The sequence below is a fragment of the Cherax quadricarinatus genome, chromosome 57 (assembly GCF_038502225.1).
Source record: "Cherax quadricarinatus isolate ZL_2023a chromosome 57, ASM3850222v1, whole genome shotgun sequence".
Taxonomy (NCBI): domain Eukaryota; kingdom Metazoa; phylum Arthropoda; class Malacostraca; order Decapoda; family Parastacidae; genus Cherax; species Cherax quadricarinatus.
The window spans coordinates 5702160-5718088 of record NC_091348.1 but is presented as its reverse complement, the minus strand read 5'-3'; the positions used below and the strand labels follow the sequence as shown (position 1 = coordinate 5718088).

Below are 15929 nucleotides of genomic sequence, written 5' to 3'. Positions count from 1 at the left end.
AGTAAGAAAATAGAAGAAAACCCAGAGGGGTGTGTATACATATGCTTGTACATGTATGTGTAGTGTGACCTAAGTGTAAGCAGAAGTAGCAAGACGTACCTGAAACCTTGCATGTTTATGAGACAGAAAAAACACCAGCAATCCTACCATCGTGTAAAACAATTACAGGCTTACGTTTTACACTCACTTGGCAGGACGGTAGTACCTCCCTGGGCGGTTGCTGTCTACCAACCTACTACCTATACATTATATATATATATATATATATATATATATATATATATATATATATATATATATATATATATATATATATATATATTTTTCAACAAGTTGGTCGTCTCCCACCGAGGCAGGGTGACCCAAAAAAGAAAGAAAATACCTAAAAAGAAAATACTTTCTTCATCATTCAACACTTTCACCACACTCACACATTATCACTGCTTTTGCAGAGGTGCTCAGAATACAACAGTTTAGAAGCATATACGTATAAAGATACACAACATATCCCCCCAAACTGCCAATATCCCAAACCCCTCCTTTAAAGTGCAGGCATTGTACTTCCCATTTCCAGGACTCAAGTCCGACTATAAGAAAATAACTGGTTTCCCTGAATCCCTTCACTAAATATTACCTTGCTCACACTCCAACAGATCGTCAGGTCCCAAGTATCATTCATCTCCATTCACTCCTATCTAACACGCTCATGCACGCTTGCTGGAAGTCCAAGCCCCTTGCCCACAAAACCTCCTTTACCCCCTCTTTCCAACCCTTTCGAGGACGACCCCTACCCCTCTTTCCTTCCCCTATAGATTTATATGCTTTCCATGTCATTCTACTTTGATTCATTCTCTCTAAATGACCAAACCACCTCAACAACCCCTCTTCTGCCCTCTGACTAATGCTTTTATTAACTCCACACCTTCTCCTAATTTCCACACTCCGAATTTTCTGCATAATATTTACACCACACATTGCCCTTAGACAGGACATCTCCACTGCCTCCAACCATCTCCTCGCTGCTGCATTTACCACCCAAGCTTCACATCCATATAAGAGTGTTGGTACTACTATACTTTCATACATTCCCTTCTTTGCCTCCATAGATAACGTTTTTTGACTCCACATATACCTCAACGCACCACTCACCTTTTTTCCCTCATGAATTCTATGATTAACCTCATCCTTCATAAATCCATCTGCCGACACGTCAACTCCCAAGTATCTGAAAACATTCACTTCTTCCATACTCCTCCTCCCCAATTTGATATCCAATTTTTCTTTATCTAAATCATTTGATACCCTCATCACCTTACTCTTTTCTATGTTCACTTTCAACTTTCTACCTTTACACACATTCTCAAACTCATCCACTAACCTTTGCAATTTTTCTTTAGAATCTCCCATAAGCACAGTATCATCAGCAAAAAGTAACTGTGTCAATTCATATTTTGAATTTGATTCCCCAAATATATATATATATATATATAGATATATATATATATATATATATATATATATATATATATATATATATATATAAAATTATAGGGGGATAAGTCTGTTGAGAAGTTGCAGAGATTGGTGGATGAATTTGGTAGGGTGTGCAAAAGAAGAAAATTGAAAGTGAATACAGGAAAGAGTAAGGTTATGAGGATAACAAAAAGATTAGGTGATGAAAGATTGGATATCAGATTGGAGGGAGAGAGTATGGAGGAGGTGAATGTATTCAGATATTTGGGAGTGGACATGTCAGCGGATGGGTCTATGAAAGATGAGGTGAATCATAGAATTGATGAGGGGAAAAGGGTGAGTGGTGCACTTAGGAGTCTCTGGAGACAAAGAACTTTGTCCTTGGAGGCAAAGAGGGGAATGTATGAGAGTATAGTTTTACCAACGCTCTTATATGGGTGTGAAGCATGGGTGATGAATGTTGCAGCGAGGAGAAGGCTGGAGGCAGTGGAGATGTCATGTCTGAGAGCAATGTGTGGTGTGAATATAATGCAGAGAATTCGTAGTTTGGAAGTTAGGAGGAGGTGCGGGATTACCAAAACTGTTGTCCAGAGGGCTGAGGAAGGGTTGTTGAGGTGGTTCGGACATGTGGAGAGAATGGAGCGAAACAGAATAACTTCAAGAGTGTATCAGTCTGTAGTGGAAGGAAGGCGGGGTAGGGGTCGGCCTAGGAAAGGTTGGAGGGAGGGGGTAAAGGAGGTTTTGTGTGCGAAGGGCTTGGACTTCCAGCAGGCATGCGTGAGCGTGTTTGATAGGAGTGAATGGAGACAAATGGTTTTTAATACTTGACGTGCTGTTGGAGTGTGAGCAAAGTAACATTTATGAAGGGGTTCAGGGAAACCGGCAGGCCGGACTTGAGTCCTGGAGATGGGAAGTACAGTGCCTGCACTCTGAAGGAGGGGTGTTAATGTTGCAGTTTAAAAACTGTAGTGTAAAGCACCCTTCTGGCAAGACAGTGATGGAGTGAATGATGGTGAAAGATTTTTTTTTTCGGGCCACCCTGCCTTGGTGGGAATCGGCCAGTGTGATAAAAAAAAATATATATACGTATATATATATATATATATATATATATATATATATATATATATATATATATATATATATATATATATATATATATATTATATATATATATATTATATTATTTTATTTGCAAAGTTAATGAAAAAACTGCATCGAACTGGGAAGCAGCTCTGTTAACAAATTCATCTTCTGCAACTCGTGTAAATAATGAGTGAAGATCTATACTGTACTTCATATTAAATAGAGTACTGTATACATGGTATTGGTGGCTACTGGATAGCAGTTAGGGAAATATTGCACTACCCTAGTTTAAATATCAGAAGTAGCATACATTGCACTGATATAGCAAGAGTAAAATATTTGACTTGTCTTCATTATCTGTGCAAATGTAATTTAAGATATATATTATTAACTACAATACTGGTAAATAGGACATATCATGGTTTGCTCCCTGTAGTAGAATAAAAAGTTAATGATATTAACTAAGGCTTGCAATTATACACCATTGTATAGGCTAGTGTATAGCATGTATTTATATACTCTGAATGTACGTATATATGTACAGTATGTGTGTACATGTATATACATATGTACATACATGATATAATACTGTATAATATAAATTAAAGATGTTAAAAGAAAATCTGCAACAATTGTAGTTTTAATACTTGGATCTCTTTTGCAAGAGGAGTAAAAAATTAATCGTAAATATTTTTTGTCAATGAGGAAAAAAAAAAGATGGCTTGTGGAAATTTAATTAACATGGCATAAGTTACATGCAGGCAAATAACTAATGAATACTAACTCTTATTTTCTAATGGCAGGTCTACAGTGCCATGAATGAACATCCTGAGGCACCAACAGTGGGTGAGGTACCCAAGGTAACTCATCTTTAGTAATCATTTTTTTTTTTGGGGGGGGGGGATTCATTGCCAGAACACACTAAAGGCCCCCTGCCTGCAAATCAATTTAATGCCCTACTTAGAAATCACCTTATCACCCAAAATTAACCAGACAAACACTGTACTTAACACTTACCAATTACTCAAAAAAATCCTAAATAATTTATGATTCCTCAAATATTTAATCATTATTTCAAACTTATAATTGTTTTAATTTTATTGTTTTAAATTGTGCTAAATTGTAATACTTCATATTGTAAATTGTGCTTGATTGCTCAACTATTTAATCATTACTTCAAACTTAAAATTGATAAGTAAGACACACATGCAACAATTAGGTATCTTTATTCCAAAACGTGTTTCCTTCACAGTACGCTTCTTCAGTCAAATACAGAAGAGTTTAGCAGAAGTAGTGGAGGTGTGAAGTTGATGAAATCAGTCCATCACTCTTGAAGATGTAGTTTTGAGGTGGTCAGTCCCTCAGCCTGGAGAAGAGTTTTGCTCCATAGTCTGGAACAATGTGAAGTTTAAGCAGCAGTATGGAGGCTTATATACTGTAGGAAGGTGAGATGCAGTTCACTAATAGAAGAAAGAAGGTCATCACTGAGAGAGCACATCCCTCTCAAATCCATCCCTTCTCACCTGAAAAAGTTGTCAAACATGTTTTCTGTACCAACCCTTCTCACTTGAAAAAATGAGAAGGGATGGATTTGAGAGAGGTGAGCTCTCTCAACGATGACCTTCTTCTACTAGTGAACTGCATCTCACCTTCTGACAATATGTAAGTTTCCATATTGCTGCTTAAACTTCACACTGTTCCAGACTATGGAGCAAAACTCTTCTCCAGGCTGAGGAACTGGCCGCCTTAACACTGTCTTCAAGAGTGATGGACTGATTACATCATCATCACATCTCTACTACTTCTGCTAAACTCTTCCGTACTCAACTGAAGAAGCCTGCTGTGTAGGCAAAACATTTCGAAATAAAGATACCTAACTGTTACATATGTGTCTTACTTATCAACTTGTCGGTTTTATATATCATTTTAATATTCATACTTAAAATTGTTTCAACTTCATTGTTTTAAATTGTGCTAAATTGTAATACTGTACAGTATTTTTTTATTTTTATCAAAACTCTAATTCTTCTCTGCCGAACTTATTAAAGCCATATAGCATGAACTAGTTGAATATTCAGTTTTCTTGTATTCACTGTAATTCACCTATTGACCATATGTACAATTGCAGCACTGTTATTGCCTTATTAATATAAATTCAAGTCTCTACTTAAAAATCACTTACTCACCCACAACTAAATAAATACTGAATAATTGTATCTCATAAATGTTTAACCTGTGACCCAATCAAACTTTGTTATTTTTAATTACATTACCTAACAGAATACTCCATTCTACTGAATGCACAGCAACACAGTAAATGACCATATGACCTGCCTTTGAAATACTCATTTGTGCTTAGCCCTTTGGGGGTCGACAAGTCCTCTCAGAGACTTGTTCTCAGGGTCGGCCAAATTTCAAAAAATTATTTTTTCTTGTGAAAAGATGAAGAATCTTTTCCCGATCATAATGACACCAAAAGTATGAAATTTGATGGAAAACTTACGGAATAATGCTGTTGCGAAGTTAGCGGTCTCGACGATGTTTACGCATCGGCAATTTTGCCCACTTTGAGCCCTATTTTCAGCCAATTCCAGTGTACTAGTTGCCAAAAATCATAACTATTTCGCTAAAACTCCATTTTTTCTATCGAATGAGTACAAGAAACCACCCATTTACCGATTTCAACTATCCAATAAAGTGGTCAGAATTTAGCAATTTTGCCAATTTCACAAATTTCAAAAGATGCCAATTTCCGAATAGGGTCCAGAATAAACAAGAAAGACATTTCTGGCACTAAAATAACAAGTTCTCTGTTCGTTAGTCACATCCCCATGCCCCTCTTATATTTCTTTGGCTTTCCACTTTGAATTAATTTTTATTCTCACAAAAAAAAATAAGATTTACTGTTATGCAGACTACTGCATTAGTGTATAAATTATATAAATAATATCAGCGCACTTGTGAAAGAATATTAGACTCACCAGTTGATGTGTATTGGACGCTTGGCTTGATTTGTTTACTTTTGAACTTTGGTAAAAATCGAACATTTCTGCTACTTTGAGCTCAATTTCAAGGTACTTTTCATTGTAAAACCAGTCAGAATCATCTCAATTTCTGTAATATGTCTTCCATTCTATAAAATGAGATCAAGAAAACTAGAATACAACAATAAATACCATACAAAAATACAGTGCAAAGTCACTGCTTTAATCCAAAAACATGGTCAAAGTTTTTTTTTTCTCATTACGCACTGTGTGCTGCAGGATTTTTTTTTATACTGCACACACTGACCACATAGACCCATTCTTACATATGTAGGCCTACCAGCTTTCTCTCACTAGATTTGAGGGCGCTAGAATTTAGGCGTACTAGCACGTCAAAAACCCTGGGTCGTAAGACGTGCTAGTACATGTCCAAAACCCCCAAAGGGTTAATTGTTATCTGTTTACAATAATGTTTACCACTGAATATATCATTGCTTAGTTTAAAAATAAGTTAATTTTAAGCCTGCCCATAATGCTCTGCATACAAGGGGCTTTGGCATGTTACACTTAACCACTGTATTTTTTTGTACTTCAATGTATCATGTTCAAATTAATAAATAAATAAATAAATAAATAAATCTTAAGTAAGTCTTAAGGTTGCCTGAAATGCTCAGCATATAAAGGGGTTTTTGGCATGTTCACCAAATTGTTGCTCCTTTGTACAAACATGTATCATGCTAAAATAAAATTGTTATTGTTTGTTTGTTTGTTAGTGTTACTGATGAGTGAACAGGGGCAAGAGAAGTGTATGAAGTATGTCTTAACATTTCCACTTGTTGAGGATCAAACCTGGGTCCTTTGGTTGAGCTGAAGGTGCTACAACTTCAGCCATAAGCCTTCAGGTTATTAGGCAATATAGTAAAAATTAAAATTTTGTTATTTCTCATGTTATTTTCTTTTATACAACAGTAGAATCTTCCTTGGAATTGTTCAAAAATTTAAGTTTAAATTTTAAATTAAGAACTGTCTTCAAAAACTGAATTTAAAATTTTTGGGAGGGATATGTTGTGTATCTTTATACGTATATGCTTCTAAACTGTTGTATTCTGAGCACCTCTGCAAAAGCAGTGATAATGTGTGAGTGTGGTGAAAGTGTTGAATGATGATGAAAGTATTTTCTTTTTGGGGATTTTCTTTCTTTTTTGGGTCACCCTGCCTCGGTGGGAGACGACCAACTTGTTGAAAAAAAAAAAAAAAAAAAAAAAGTAAATATTCTAAAATTCAGTTTTCACTTAACTTTCCAAGTAGTGTGTAGATAACATAGCTTAAATCTTTCAAGAATGACATGCCATGTCATTCTTGAGCAGAGTAGTTAGACATGAAGGCTGATATATTTACTTTACCTTTGATATACTTTTGATGGGTTTCAATTACCTCTGGCATTTGCTAGCCTGGTCAACCAGGATGTTACTTCTGGCAGTTGCTGGCCCACTATTCATCACAGCCTAGTTAATCTGGCCCTGACTAGTCAGGTTCAGAGGTGTATTACTAAACATGGTATACCTGTACTTTCCTCCATTTCCCACTCCCCACCTAATACTTTTTTCCTTCTCTCTTACCCAGTTCTTTCCCTCCTTCCCCACGTAATACTTCTCCTCTCCCCCTACTTAATGCATGTACTCTTTTTTCCCTCTCCCATCTAGTATGTTTCTCATCTTCCCTTTTCCCTTTAAAATACCTTTTCCCATTACCACATAATACTGTATAACTTTTCCCCCTTACTCTGCAAAGTTTTTGTCCTCCCGTTTCCACCAAATTCTTTCCCTTCTTCCTCAGTAAATTCTTCCCATCTGTTAATTATCAAATTAATCACCTCTTTTTCCAACTGCCAAACTTCTACCCCAGATTTCTCTGTCGAATTTTCTCTTACAAATTTTCTCTTTCCCTAAATTTTCTCCTCTCAGAAATGTTCTTTTCTCCCCAATATTTTTTCTTTTTTCGCCAAATTTTCTTCTTTCTTACCAGATGCTCCCAAACTTTTTCTTTTCCTCTTCCTTAGACTCATGGTTCAATTGATTTTTTCAGCTCAACTCTGAAAGGCCTGAATTTGATCCCAGCACAAATGTTGTACATGTTTCATTACATCTGTTGCCTCTGTTAGCCTAGAAGTCAAAAAGTACCTGAGTGTTAGCTGTCTTCTGTTAATTGCATCATGAGGAAGAGGACTGAAGGACCCCTAATGGAAATAAGCCATATATAGTGGGTTTTTGGGATTATCCTGGATTATTAATACTCTAGGATAATCTGAATCTTCCCTTTCAAATCTACTCCCACCCCTCCCCACAATACTGGCCTATGATTTTTAATGAACCTTTTTTTTTATATGCAATATAATGCATTTGGCTAGTCGTCCTGCACACATCTCGGACCTTCTTCAGTGCTTTTCTTCTTTTCATTATATGAGGCATATTATTTTGGAAAATCCCTTCAATTTTTGTTTTTTTGTGAATAGAAAGCAGTACTGATTTGTACAGTATTACATATTTTGAATTTTCTGTAATTCAGACACCCTTGTGAATAAGGAAGGTATCATTATTCACTAGTTTTGTTCTCTCTAGTTAATGTGGAAGCTTAAGTCCAGTTTCTTACTTTTTAATATGTTTATTTTTTCTGTGAGAAAATTTTGAATAATACTGTCATTGCCTTGGAGAAATTATAATTACCATTTAGTATTCATTTTATTATGACAGGTGACCCCTAGCAAGAATGCCATCATCGACTTCCATTCTGGCTCCTGTGCTGTTATGGAAAACATTGGGAAATTTGAAGTTGCCATATGTCGTTCTGGCAGAACTGACAATGAAGTTAGTGTCAGGTGAGTCATTTTCATAATAATGAAGGAATTAAAAGATAAAAACTCCAAATACTATGGCTGGAACAGTACACCAATAACCTGCACTTAGGAGAGGAAAAGCAATGAAACTGTTTTAGTCTGACCTGGACCATTGACAAGTCACACTGAAGTGTGAAGTTAAGGTCAGAGTATATATGAGAGGGAATGAGGAAAGAAGGGAGGGGTAATGGTAGGGGTGGTAGTAGTAGAAGTAGCAGTGACAGCAGCAGTTGTGGTGGTGGTAGTAGTAGTAGTAGTAGTAGTAGTAGTATTGAAAGTGGATGTGGTAGTAACAGTAGCAGTAGTAGTAGCACTGAAAGTGGAAGTAGTAGTAGAGTGGTAGAAGTAGTATTAAGAATGGAAGTAGTAGTGGTAGAGATAGTACTGCATCAGTGATAAAGGTTTAATTAAGAAGGTAGCAGAAGTAGTATAAGTGGAAAACCGGGGAAAAAAATTATTGCAAATAGTGTAGTAGTAATTATGAAGTAATAGTATTAGTGGTGGTGGTGGTTTTGCATAAGTACAAGAGAAGAGAGGAGCACTGCAAGAGAGCTACTGGCCCATGAGCTTAGGACAAAAGCCTGCAATGCAACACCTCATAGGACGGAGCCCACCAAGGCAGAAGACATGGCGATGAAAATATTGGGAAGGTGCATAGGTAAGGAGAGAGGAGACAAAGGTCAGATCAAGTCATTAGTGTTCTGAAGTTTAGAGCATTTGACAAAAAAAGGCCGGCATAAACAGAGACAATGCCTGGATTAAGATTCATGTTAGAATTGTTATGCAAATAGATGCTGTGACTAACTGCTGTGGCTAACACGGTCTGGAGTTTACGACACACTTGTTCAATCCCCATTTGTACCGTGGTTTTTTATTTTTACGCTGTAACCAGATGGCATCTGTGAGGACTGGAAGAAGGGCAAACAGTTTTAACAGAGGACAAGTTAACAAGATGACTTTGATCCATATCATGACAGAAAAGAGCTTATTAGTGAGCAAGGCAAATGCTGCTTTTGTGCTCTTTAAGTCTGTAAGAAAGAGAGTGGCCAGTTTCACCAAAGTATTGGAGAGAACAAGAGGAGCAGTAAATGGAGCAGACACCAGAAGCATCAGTGGCAGAGGAAGTATCGACTAAATTGCTATGAAAAGTGTTAACTGGCAAAAAGTAAGTCTGATATTTAATGAATGGAGGGTGTTGCCAAGATTTAGGAGATTGAAAATGTATGGAAAGCAATAAAGAAAACAGAGTAACAAATTTTAAATAAAGATGAAGACTTCTTTCAAAAAAACAGCCATATCCTACCAAGGCAGAGTGGCCCAAAAGGAAAAACATAAGTTCTTCTTTTAAATTTTGTAATACATATATACAGGAGAAGGTTACTAACCCCTTGCTCCCGACATTTTAGTTGCCTCTTATGACATGCATGGCTTATGGAGGAAGAATTCTGTTCCACTTCTCTATAGAGATAAGCAGAAATAAAGAAGAAGAAGAACTAGTAAGAAAATAGAAGAAAACTCAAGAGGGGTGTGTATATAAATGCTTGTACGTGCATGTGTAGTGCGACCTAAGTGTACGTAGAAGCAGCAAGATGTACCTGAAACCTTTCATGTAAAGATGAAAACATCCCCTTAAAATTAATATTTTTAACAAGTTTATCCACAAAATGCAACTCCTCTGAGATGTCTATTTTTTCATAGTAATACTCACCCTTTAAACTTTGTGCTACATATTAAGTGTTGCATGGGGAACTCTGTGTTCATATACATATGTATGTATACTCTCACTTTTTGCATTATTGTAATAAATATTATAAGCACAGTGTGATGAATGGATTTTTTGGCCAATGAGCATGGTAATTTTTATATAACGAATTTAAAAATGGTAAAATACGAGTATTGCATTACAGGGTTGAGATTAGCATTAATATTTCATTATAAGGTTGAGACTAACATGAGTATTACACTGAAGTGTTGAGACTAATATGAGTATTACATTACAGGGTCAAGACTAACATAAATATTACATTACAGGGTTAAGACTAACATGAGTATTGCATTACAGGGTTGAAACTATAGATGGAACAGCAACAGAGGAGCAAGATTATGTTGCCATCAATGAGGTCATCACTTTTAAACCTGGAGAAACAGAGAAGTTTGTAAGTAATGTGTTACAGTGTTCCCTTAGAAGACATTAAAATAAGATTTTTTTGTCTTTTCTTGTGTTTTCTTTCCTTTGCTTCCTTGAACCAAGCAAGGAACTTGCTAAAAAAATAGTTACTCATTTCACTTTTCTTACTCTCTAGTTTTTCCATTTATGTTTTCTTATGATACATAATTTATATACGAGACTTTACGAAACAGAAAAGGTGTAAGTGCTAAATTCAAACTGTGGAGAAAAAGACAGATATTGGAGCTATGAAGGTCAAGTTACTGTACGTTGCTATGGAGCTCTGAGCCTAACTTAGAGATGCAGAAGACAATATCTACAAATTTTTACAGTGAAAATACTAAGGAATTAATTCATTCATTAACTTGAATTTTGGCAGTGGCAGTGCTTATTCTTTTCTGCCACACAATGCCTCATGTGTTTTGCATGTTAGGTTAGTGCAAATTATTTAATTTTTTTTTATCAGGTCACAGCACTACACAGGTCACTATAACACAGCACCACACAGGTCACTATAACACAGCACTACACTGGTCACTATAATACAGCACTACACAGGTCACTAGCACATCACTATACAGGTCACTGTAGCACATCACTATACAGGTCACTGTAACACAGCACTTCACTGGTCACTATAACAGCACTTCACTGGTCACTATAACACAGCACTTCATTGGTCACTATTGCACAGCACTAAACTGGTCACTATTGCACACAGTGGCGGCTCGTCCATAGGAGCTGCAGAGCTGCAGTGCCCCCATATGCTCACTGTCAGACGTATGACAAATATATTACAGGAAAAATCTGTTGTATGTTGTTTTCTATGTGTTTATAAGCAATTTTTTTATTTTTTTGTTGAAACGAGATAAAAAATTATTAAAAATAGAAGTCACGCAGTCATACAGTCCCCCTATTCTATTTTTTGAAGAGCCGCCACTGATTGCACAGCACTACACTGGTCACTATTGCACAGCACTTCACTGGTCACTGTTGCCCAGCACTACACTGGTCACTATTGCACAGCACTACACTGGTCACTATTGCACAGCACTTCACTGGTCACTATTGCACAGCACTTCACTGGTCACTATTGCATAGCACTTCACTGGTCACTACTGCACAGCACTTCACTGGTCACTATTGCACAGCACTTCACTGGTCACTATTGCACAGCACTGGTCACTATTGCACAGCACTGGTCACTATTGCACAGCACTGGTCACTATTGCACAGCACTGGTCACTATTGCACAGCACTGGTCACTATTGCACAGCACTGGTCACTATTGCACAGCACTGGTCACTATTGCACAGCACTACACTGGTCACTATTACACAGCACTTCACTGGCCACTATTACACAGCACTTCACAGGTCTCTACTGCACAGCGCTTCACTGGTCACTATTGCACAGCACTTCACTGGTCACTATTGCACAGCACTTCATTGGTCACTGTTGCCCAGCACTTCATTGATCACTGTTGCACAGCACTTCACTGGTCACTATTGCACAGCACTTCACTGGTCACTACTGCACAGCACTTCATTGGTCACTGTTGCACAGCACTTCACTGGTCACTACTGGACAACACTTCACTGGTCACTATTGCACAACACTTCACTGGTCACTATTGCACAACACTTCACCGGTAACTGTTGCACAGCACTTCACTGGTCACTATTGCACAGCACTTCACTGGTCACTATTGCACAGCACTTCACTGGTCACTATTGCACAGCACTTCACTGGTCACTATTGCACAGCACTTCACTGGTCACTGTTGCACAGCACTTCATTGGTCACTGTTGCCCAGCACTTCATTGGTCACTGTTGCACAGCACTTCACTGGTCACTACTGCACAGCACTTCATTGGTCACTGTTGCACAGCACTTCACTGGTCACTACTGGACAACACTTCACTGGTCACTATTGCACAGCACTTCACTGGTCACTATTGCACAGCACTTCATTGGTCACTGTTGCACAGCACTTCACTGGTCACTACTGCACAGCACTGGTCACTATTGCAAAGCACTGGTCACTATTGCACAGCACTGGTCACTATTGCACAGCACTGGTCACTATTGCACAGCACTGGTCACTATTGCACAGCACTACACTGGTCACTATTACACAGCACTTCACTGGCCACTATTACACAGCACTTCACAGGTCTCTACTGCACAGCACTTCACTGGTCACTATTGCACAGCACTTCACTGGTCACTATTGCACAGCACTTCATTGGTCACTGTTGCCCAGCACTTCATTGATCACTGTTGCACAGCACTTCACTGGTCACTATTGCACAGCACTTCACTGGTCACTACTGCACAGCACTTCATTGGTCACTGTTGCACAGCACTTCACTGGTCACTACTGGACAACACTTCACTGGTCACTATTGCACAACACTTCACTGGTCACTATTGCACAACACTTCACTGGTAACTGTTGCACAGCACTTCACTGGTCACTATTGCACAGCACTTCACTGGTCACTATTGCACAGCACTTCACTGGTCACTATTGCACAGCACTTCACTGGTCACTATTGCACAGCACTTCATTGGTCACTATTGCACAGCACTTCATTGGTCACTGTTGCCCAGCACTTCATTGGTCACTGTTGCACAGCACTTCACTTGTCACTATTGCACAGCACTTCACTGGTCACTACTGCACAGCACTTCATTGGTCACTGTTGCACAGCACTTCACTGGTCACTACTGGACAACACTTCACTGGTCACTATTGCACAGCACTTCACTGGTCACTATTGCACAGCACTTCATTGGTCACTGTTGCACAGCACTTCACTGGTCACTATTGCACAGCACTTCATTGGTCACTGTTGCACAGCACTTCATTGGTCACTGTTGCACAGCATTTCACTGGTCACTATTGCACAGCACTTCACTCATCACTATTACACAGCACTTCACTGGTCATTATTGCACAGCACTTCACTGGTCACTGTTGCACAGCACTACACTGGTCACTGTTGCACAGCACTACACTGGTCACTATTACACAACACTTCACTGGTCACTACTGCACAGCACTTCACTGGTCACTACTGCACAGCACTTCACTAGCCACTACTACACTACAGTACATGGATCATAGTATTTCATGACTTTTGGGGTCACTGACACACCTGCTTAACAAAGTAACCTCTCTGGGGTGCCCACACTCACAATTTGTTCACTACCTTCCATGGATCAGCAATCCTCCTCTATACAGTCTCACATTCTCCTCTTGATTATGACTTCATCTTTCCTCATTCCTCTGCACCTGTGATCTTTGGGAACACTGCTATTGCCACTTAGCAGTAATACCAGTATTGTGAAACATGAATTTTAAACATTGCAGCAAATACAAGGATGGAGGCAGTGGAGATGTCGTATCTGAGGATTATGTGTCATGTGAATATTATTCAAAGAATTAATAGTTTGGAGATTAGACGGTGTGGGGGTTACAAAAAGTATTATCCAGACGGCTGAAGAGGGGTTGTTGAGGTCGTTTGGACATTTAGAGAGGATGGAGCAACATAGGACAATTGGGGGTATATAAATCTTAAGTAGAGGGAAGGAGGGGTTGGGGTCATCCTAGGAAAGGTTGGAGGGAGGGCTTTAAAGGAAGTTTTTTTTGTGTGAGGAAACTTTGACATCTAACAGGCAAGTAGAAGCATGTTAAGCATAAGTGGATGTAAGTGGTTTTTATGATTTGGCATGCTGTTGGAGTGTGAACAAGGTAACATTTATGAAGATATTCAGGGGAAAACTGGTTAGCCAGACTTGTTTCCTGGAGGTAGGAAGTACAGTGCCTACACTCTGAAGGAGGGATAGGGATATTATAGTTTGGAGGGGTATTTGGGCTCTAATGTTTGCATACCTTTGGCAGGACACCAATAGTGAGTGATGGTGAGGGTATTTTTTTCTTTTCAGGTTACCCTACCTCAGTGGGAGATGGCCAGTGTATTGAAAACAAAAAGTTTTCCATTAATTGCCATATATTAATCAAAGAAAGCATAAATGTAACTTCAATAATCAAGTAGGAAATAATAATAATGCTACTGTGTAATCAATTTAATCACTAAACCCATATGGGTTATACAGTGTTGTGATTAGGGATGTGAGAGGATAGGCATATGTGATGGTTAGGAGCAAGAGGTAGAGTTGTGTGAAGGGTACAGGTTAGTGGAGGCGAGAGTTACTACAAGAGTAAAATTTAAATCAGAGTTGGTGCATAAGGTTAGTTTCCTTAAAAAGTTGTAAGTTAAATACTTAAATATATGAATAATTATTTAGTTACTTTATTGACAGTAATTTCTATAATTCACTTCAAGTTGCAGAAGTGATTAGAAACCCACTTATATTATGAGACTAATATAGAAAATAATATTTTCTTGAAACCATTGTGCTGTAAATTATTTGCTAGGCTTAAATTAAGAAACTGATCATCAGGTTGAAGTGGAAATCATCAATGACAATCAGTGGGAACCAGATGAGGAGTTCTTCTTGAAGATATCACTGTTGTTGGACCGAGAGAAGAGAGACGGCGTACAACTGGGGCGCATCTCCATCATGGAAATAACCATCCTTAACGATGATGGTCAGTATCACTAATTTATTATTCAAATATTAATTTGTTAGGAAATTATAGAACCGCTGAAATTTTGCCCTAAGGTACATACTGCAAATACTTTTCCTAATTATTGTAAAATCTTTAATAAAATAATTAATGACAAAGATAAATATCACTGGTAGTGTAAAAATATTTTGAACAAAGACAGTATGTACAGCACGGACAATTTCACAATTTTTTCATATTTTTCTTGTAAAGTAAGTATAATTATTATATATAAACTAAGGTTTCCAAAGAGTAAAGAAATACAGTATAATATTACAGTATATACAGTGTACAGTACAATACAGTGGACCCCCGCATAATGATGGCATCGCATAGCGATTTTTCCGCATAACGATTACTTTTATCGCAAAATTTTTGCCCCGCATACCGATTAAAAACCCGCATACCGATTTTCGTCCGAGACGCGTCCAATGTGCCCTCACATGTGCCGGCCGTCCCATTGTTTACCAGCCAGCCTCCGCGGTAACATCCAAGCATACACTCGGAATATTTCGTATTATTACAGTGTTTTCGGTGGTGTTTCTGGAAAATAAGTGACCATGGGCCCCAAGAAAGCTTCTAGTGCCAACCCTGTGGTAAAAAGGGTGAGAATTAGTATGGAAATTAAGAAAGATTTTGAAGGGTTTGGGGCTAACCCTGAGAAGCCTATGCCAGTTGTGGAATCCA

At 38.1% G+C, this 15929-nt stretch overlaps 1 protein-coding gene across 10 annotated transcripts in view; it reads left to right on the top strand.

The window, feature by feature from the left end:
- The window catches only part of LOC128693470 (sodium/calcium exchanger Calx), a 386089-nt gene that overhangs the window by 310609 nt on the left and 59551 nt on the right, over window positions 1–15929 (top strand). For all 10 annotated transcript variants that reach the window (XM_070097314.1, XM_070097312.1, XM_070097307.1 and 7 more), the window contains 4 exons: window positions 3363–3419; window positions 8294–8418; window positions 10499–10592; window positions 15077–15224. In XM_070097314.1, the coding sequence (XP_069953415.1) occupies window positions 3363–3419; window positions 8294–8418; window positions 10499–10592; window positions 15077–15224 (424 nt within the window). The remainder of the gene's footprint in view (window positions 1–3362; window positions 3420–8293; window positions 8419–10498; window positions 10593–15076; window positions 15225–15929) is intronic.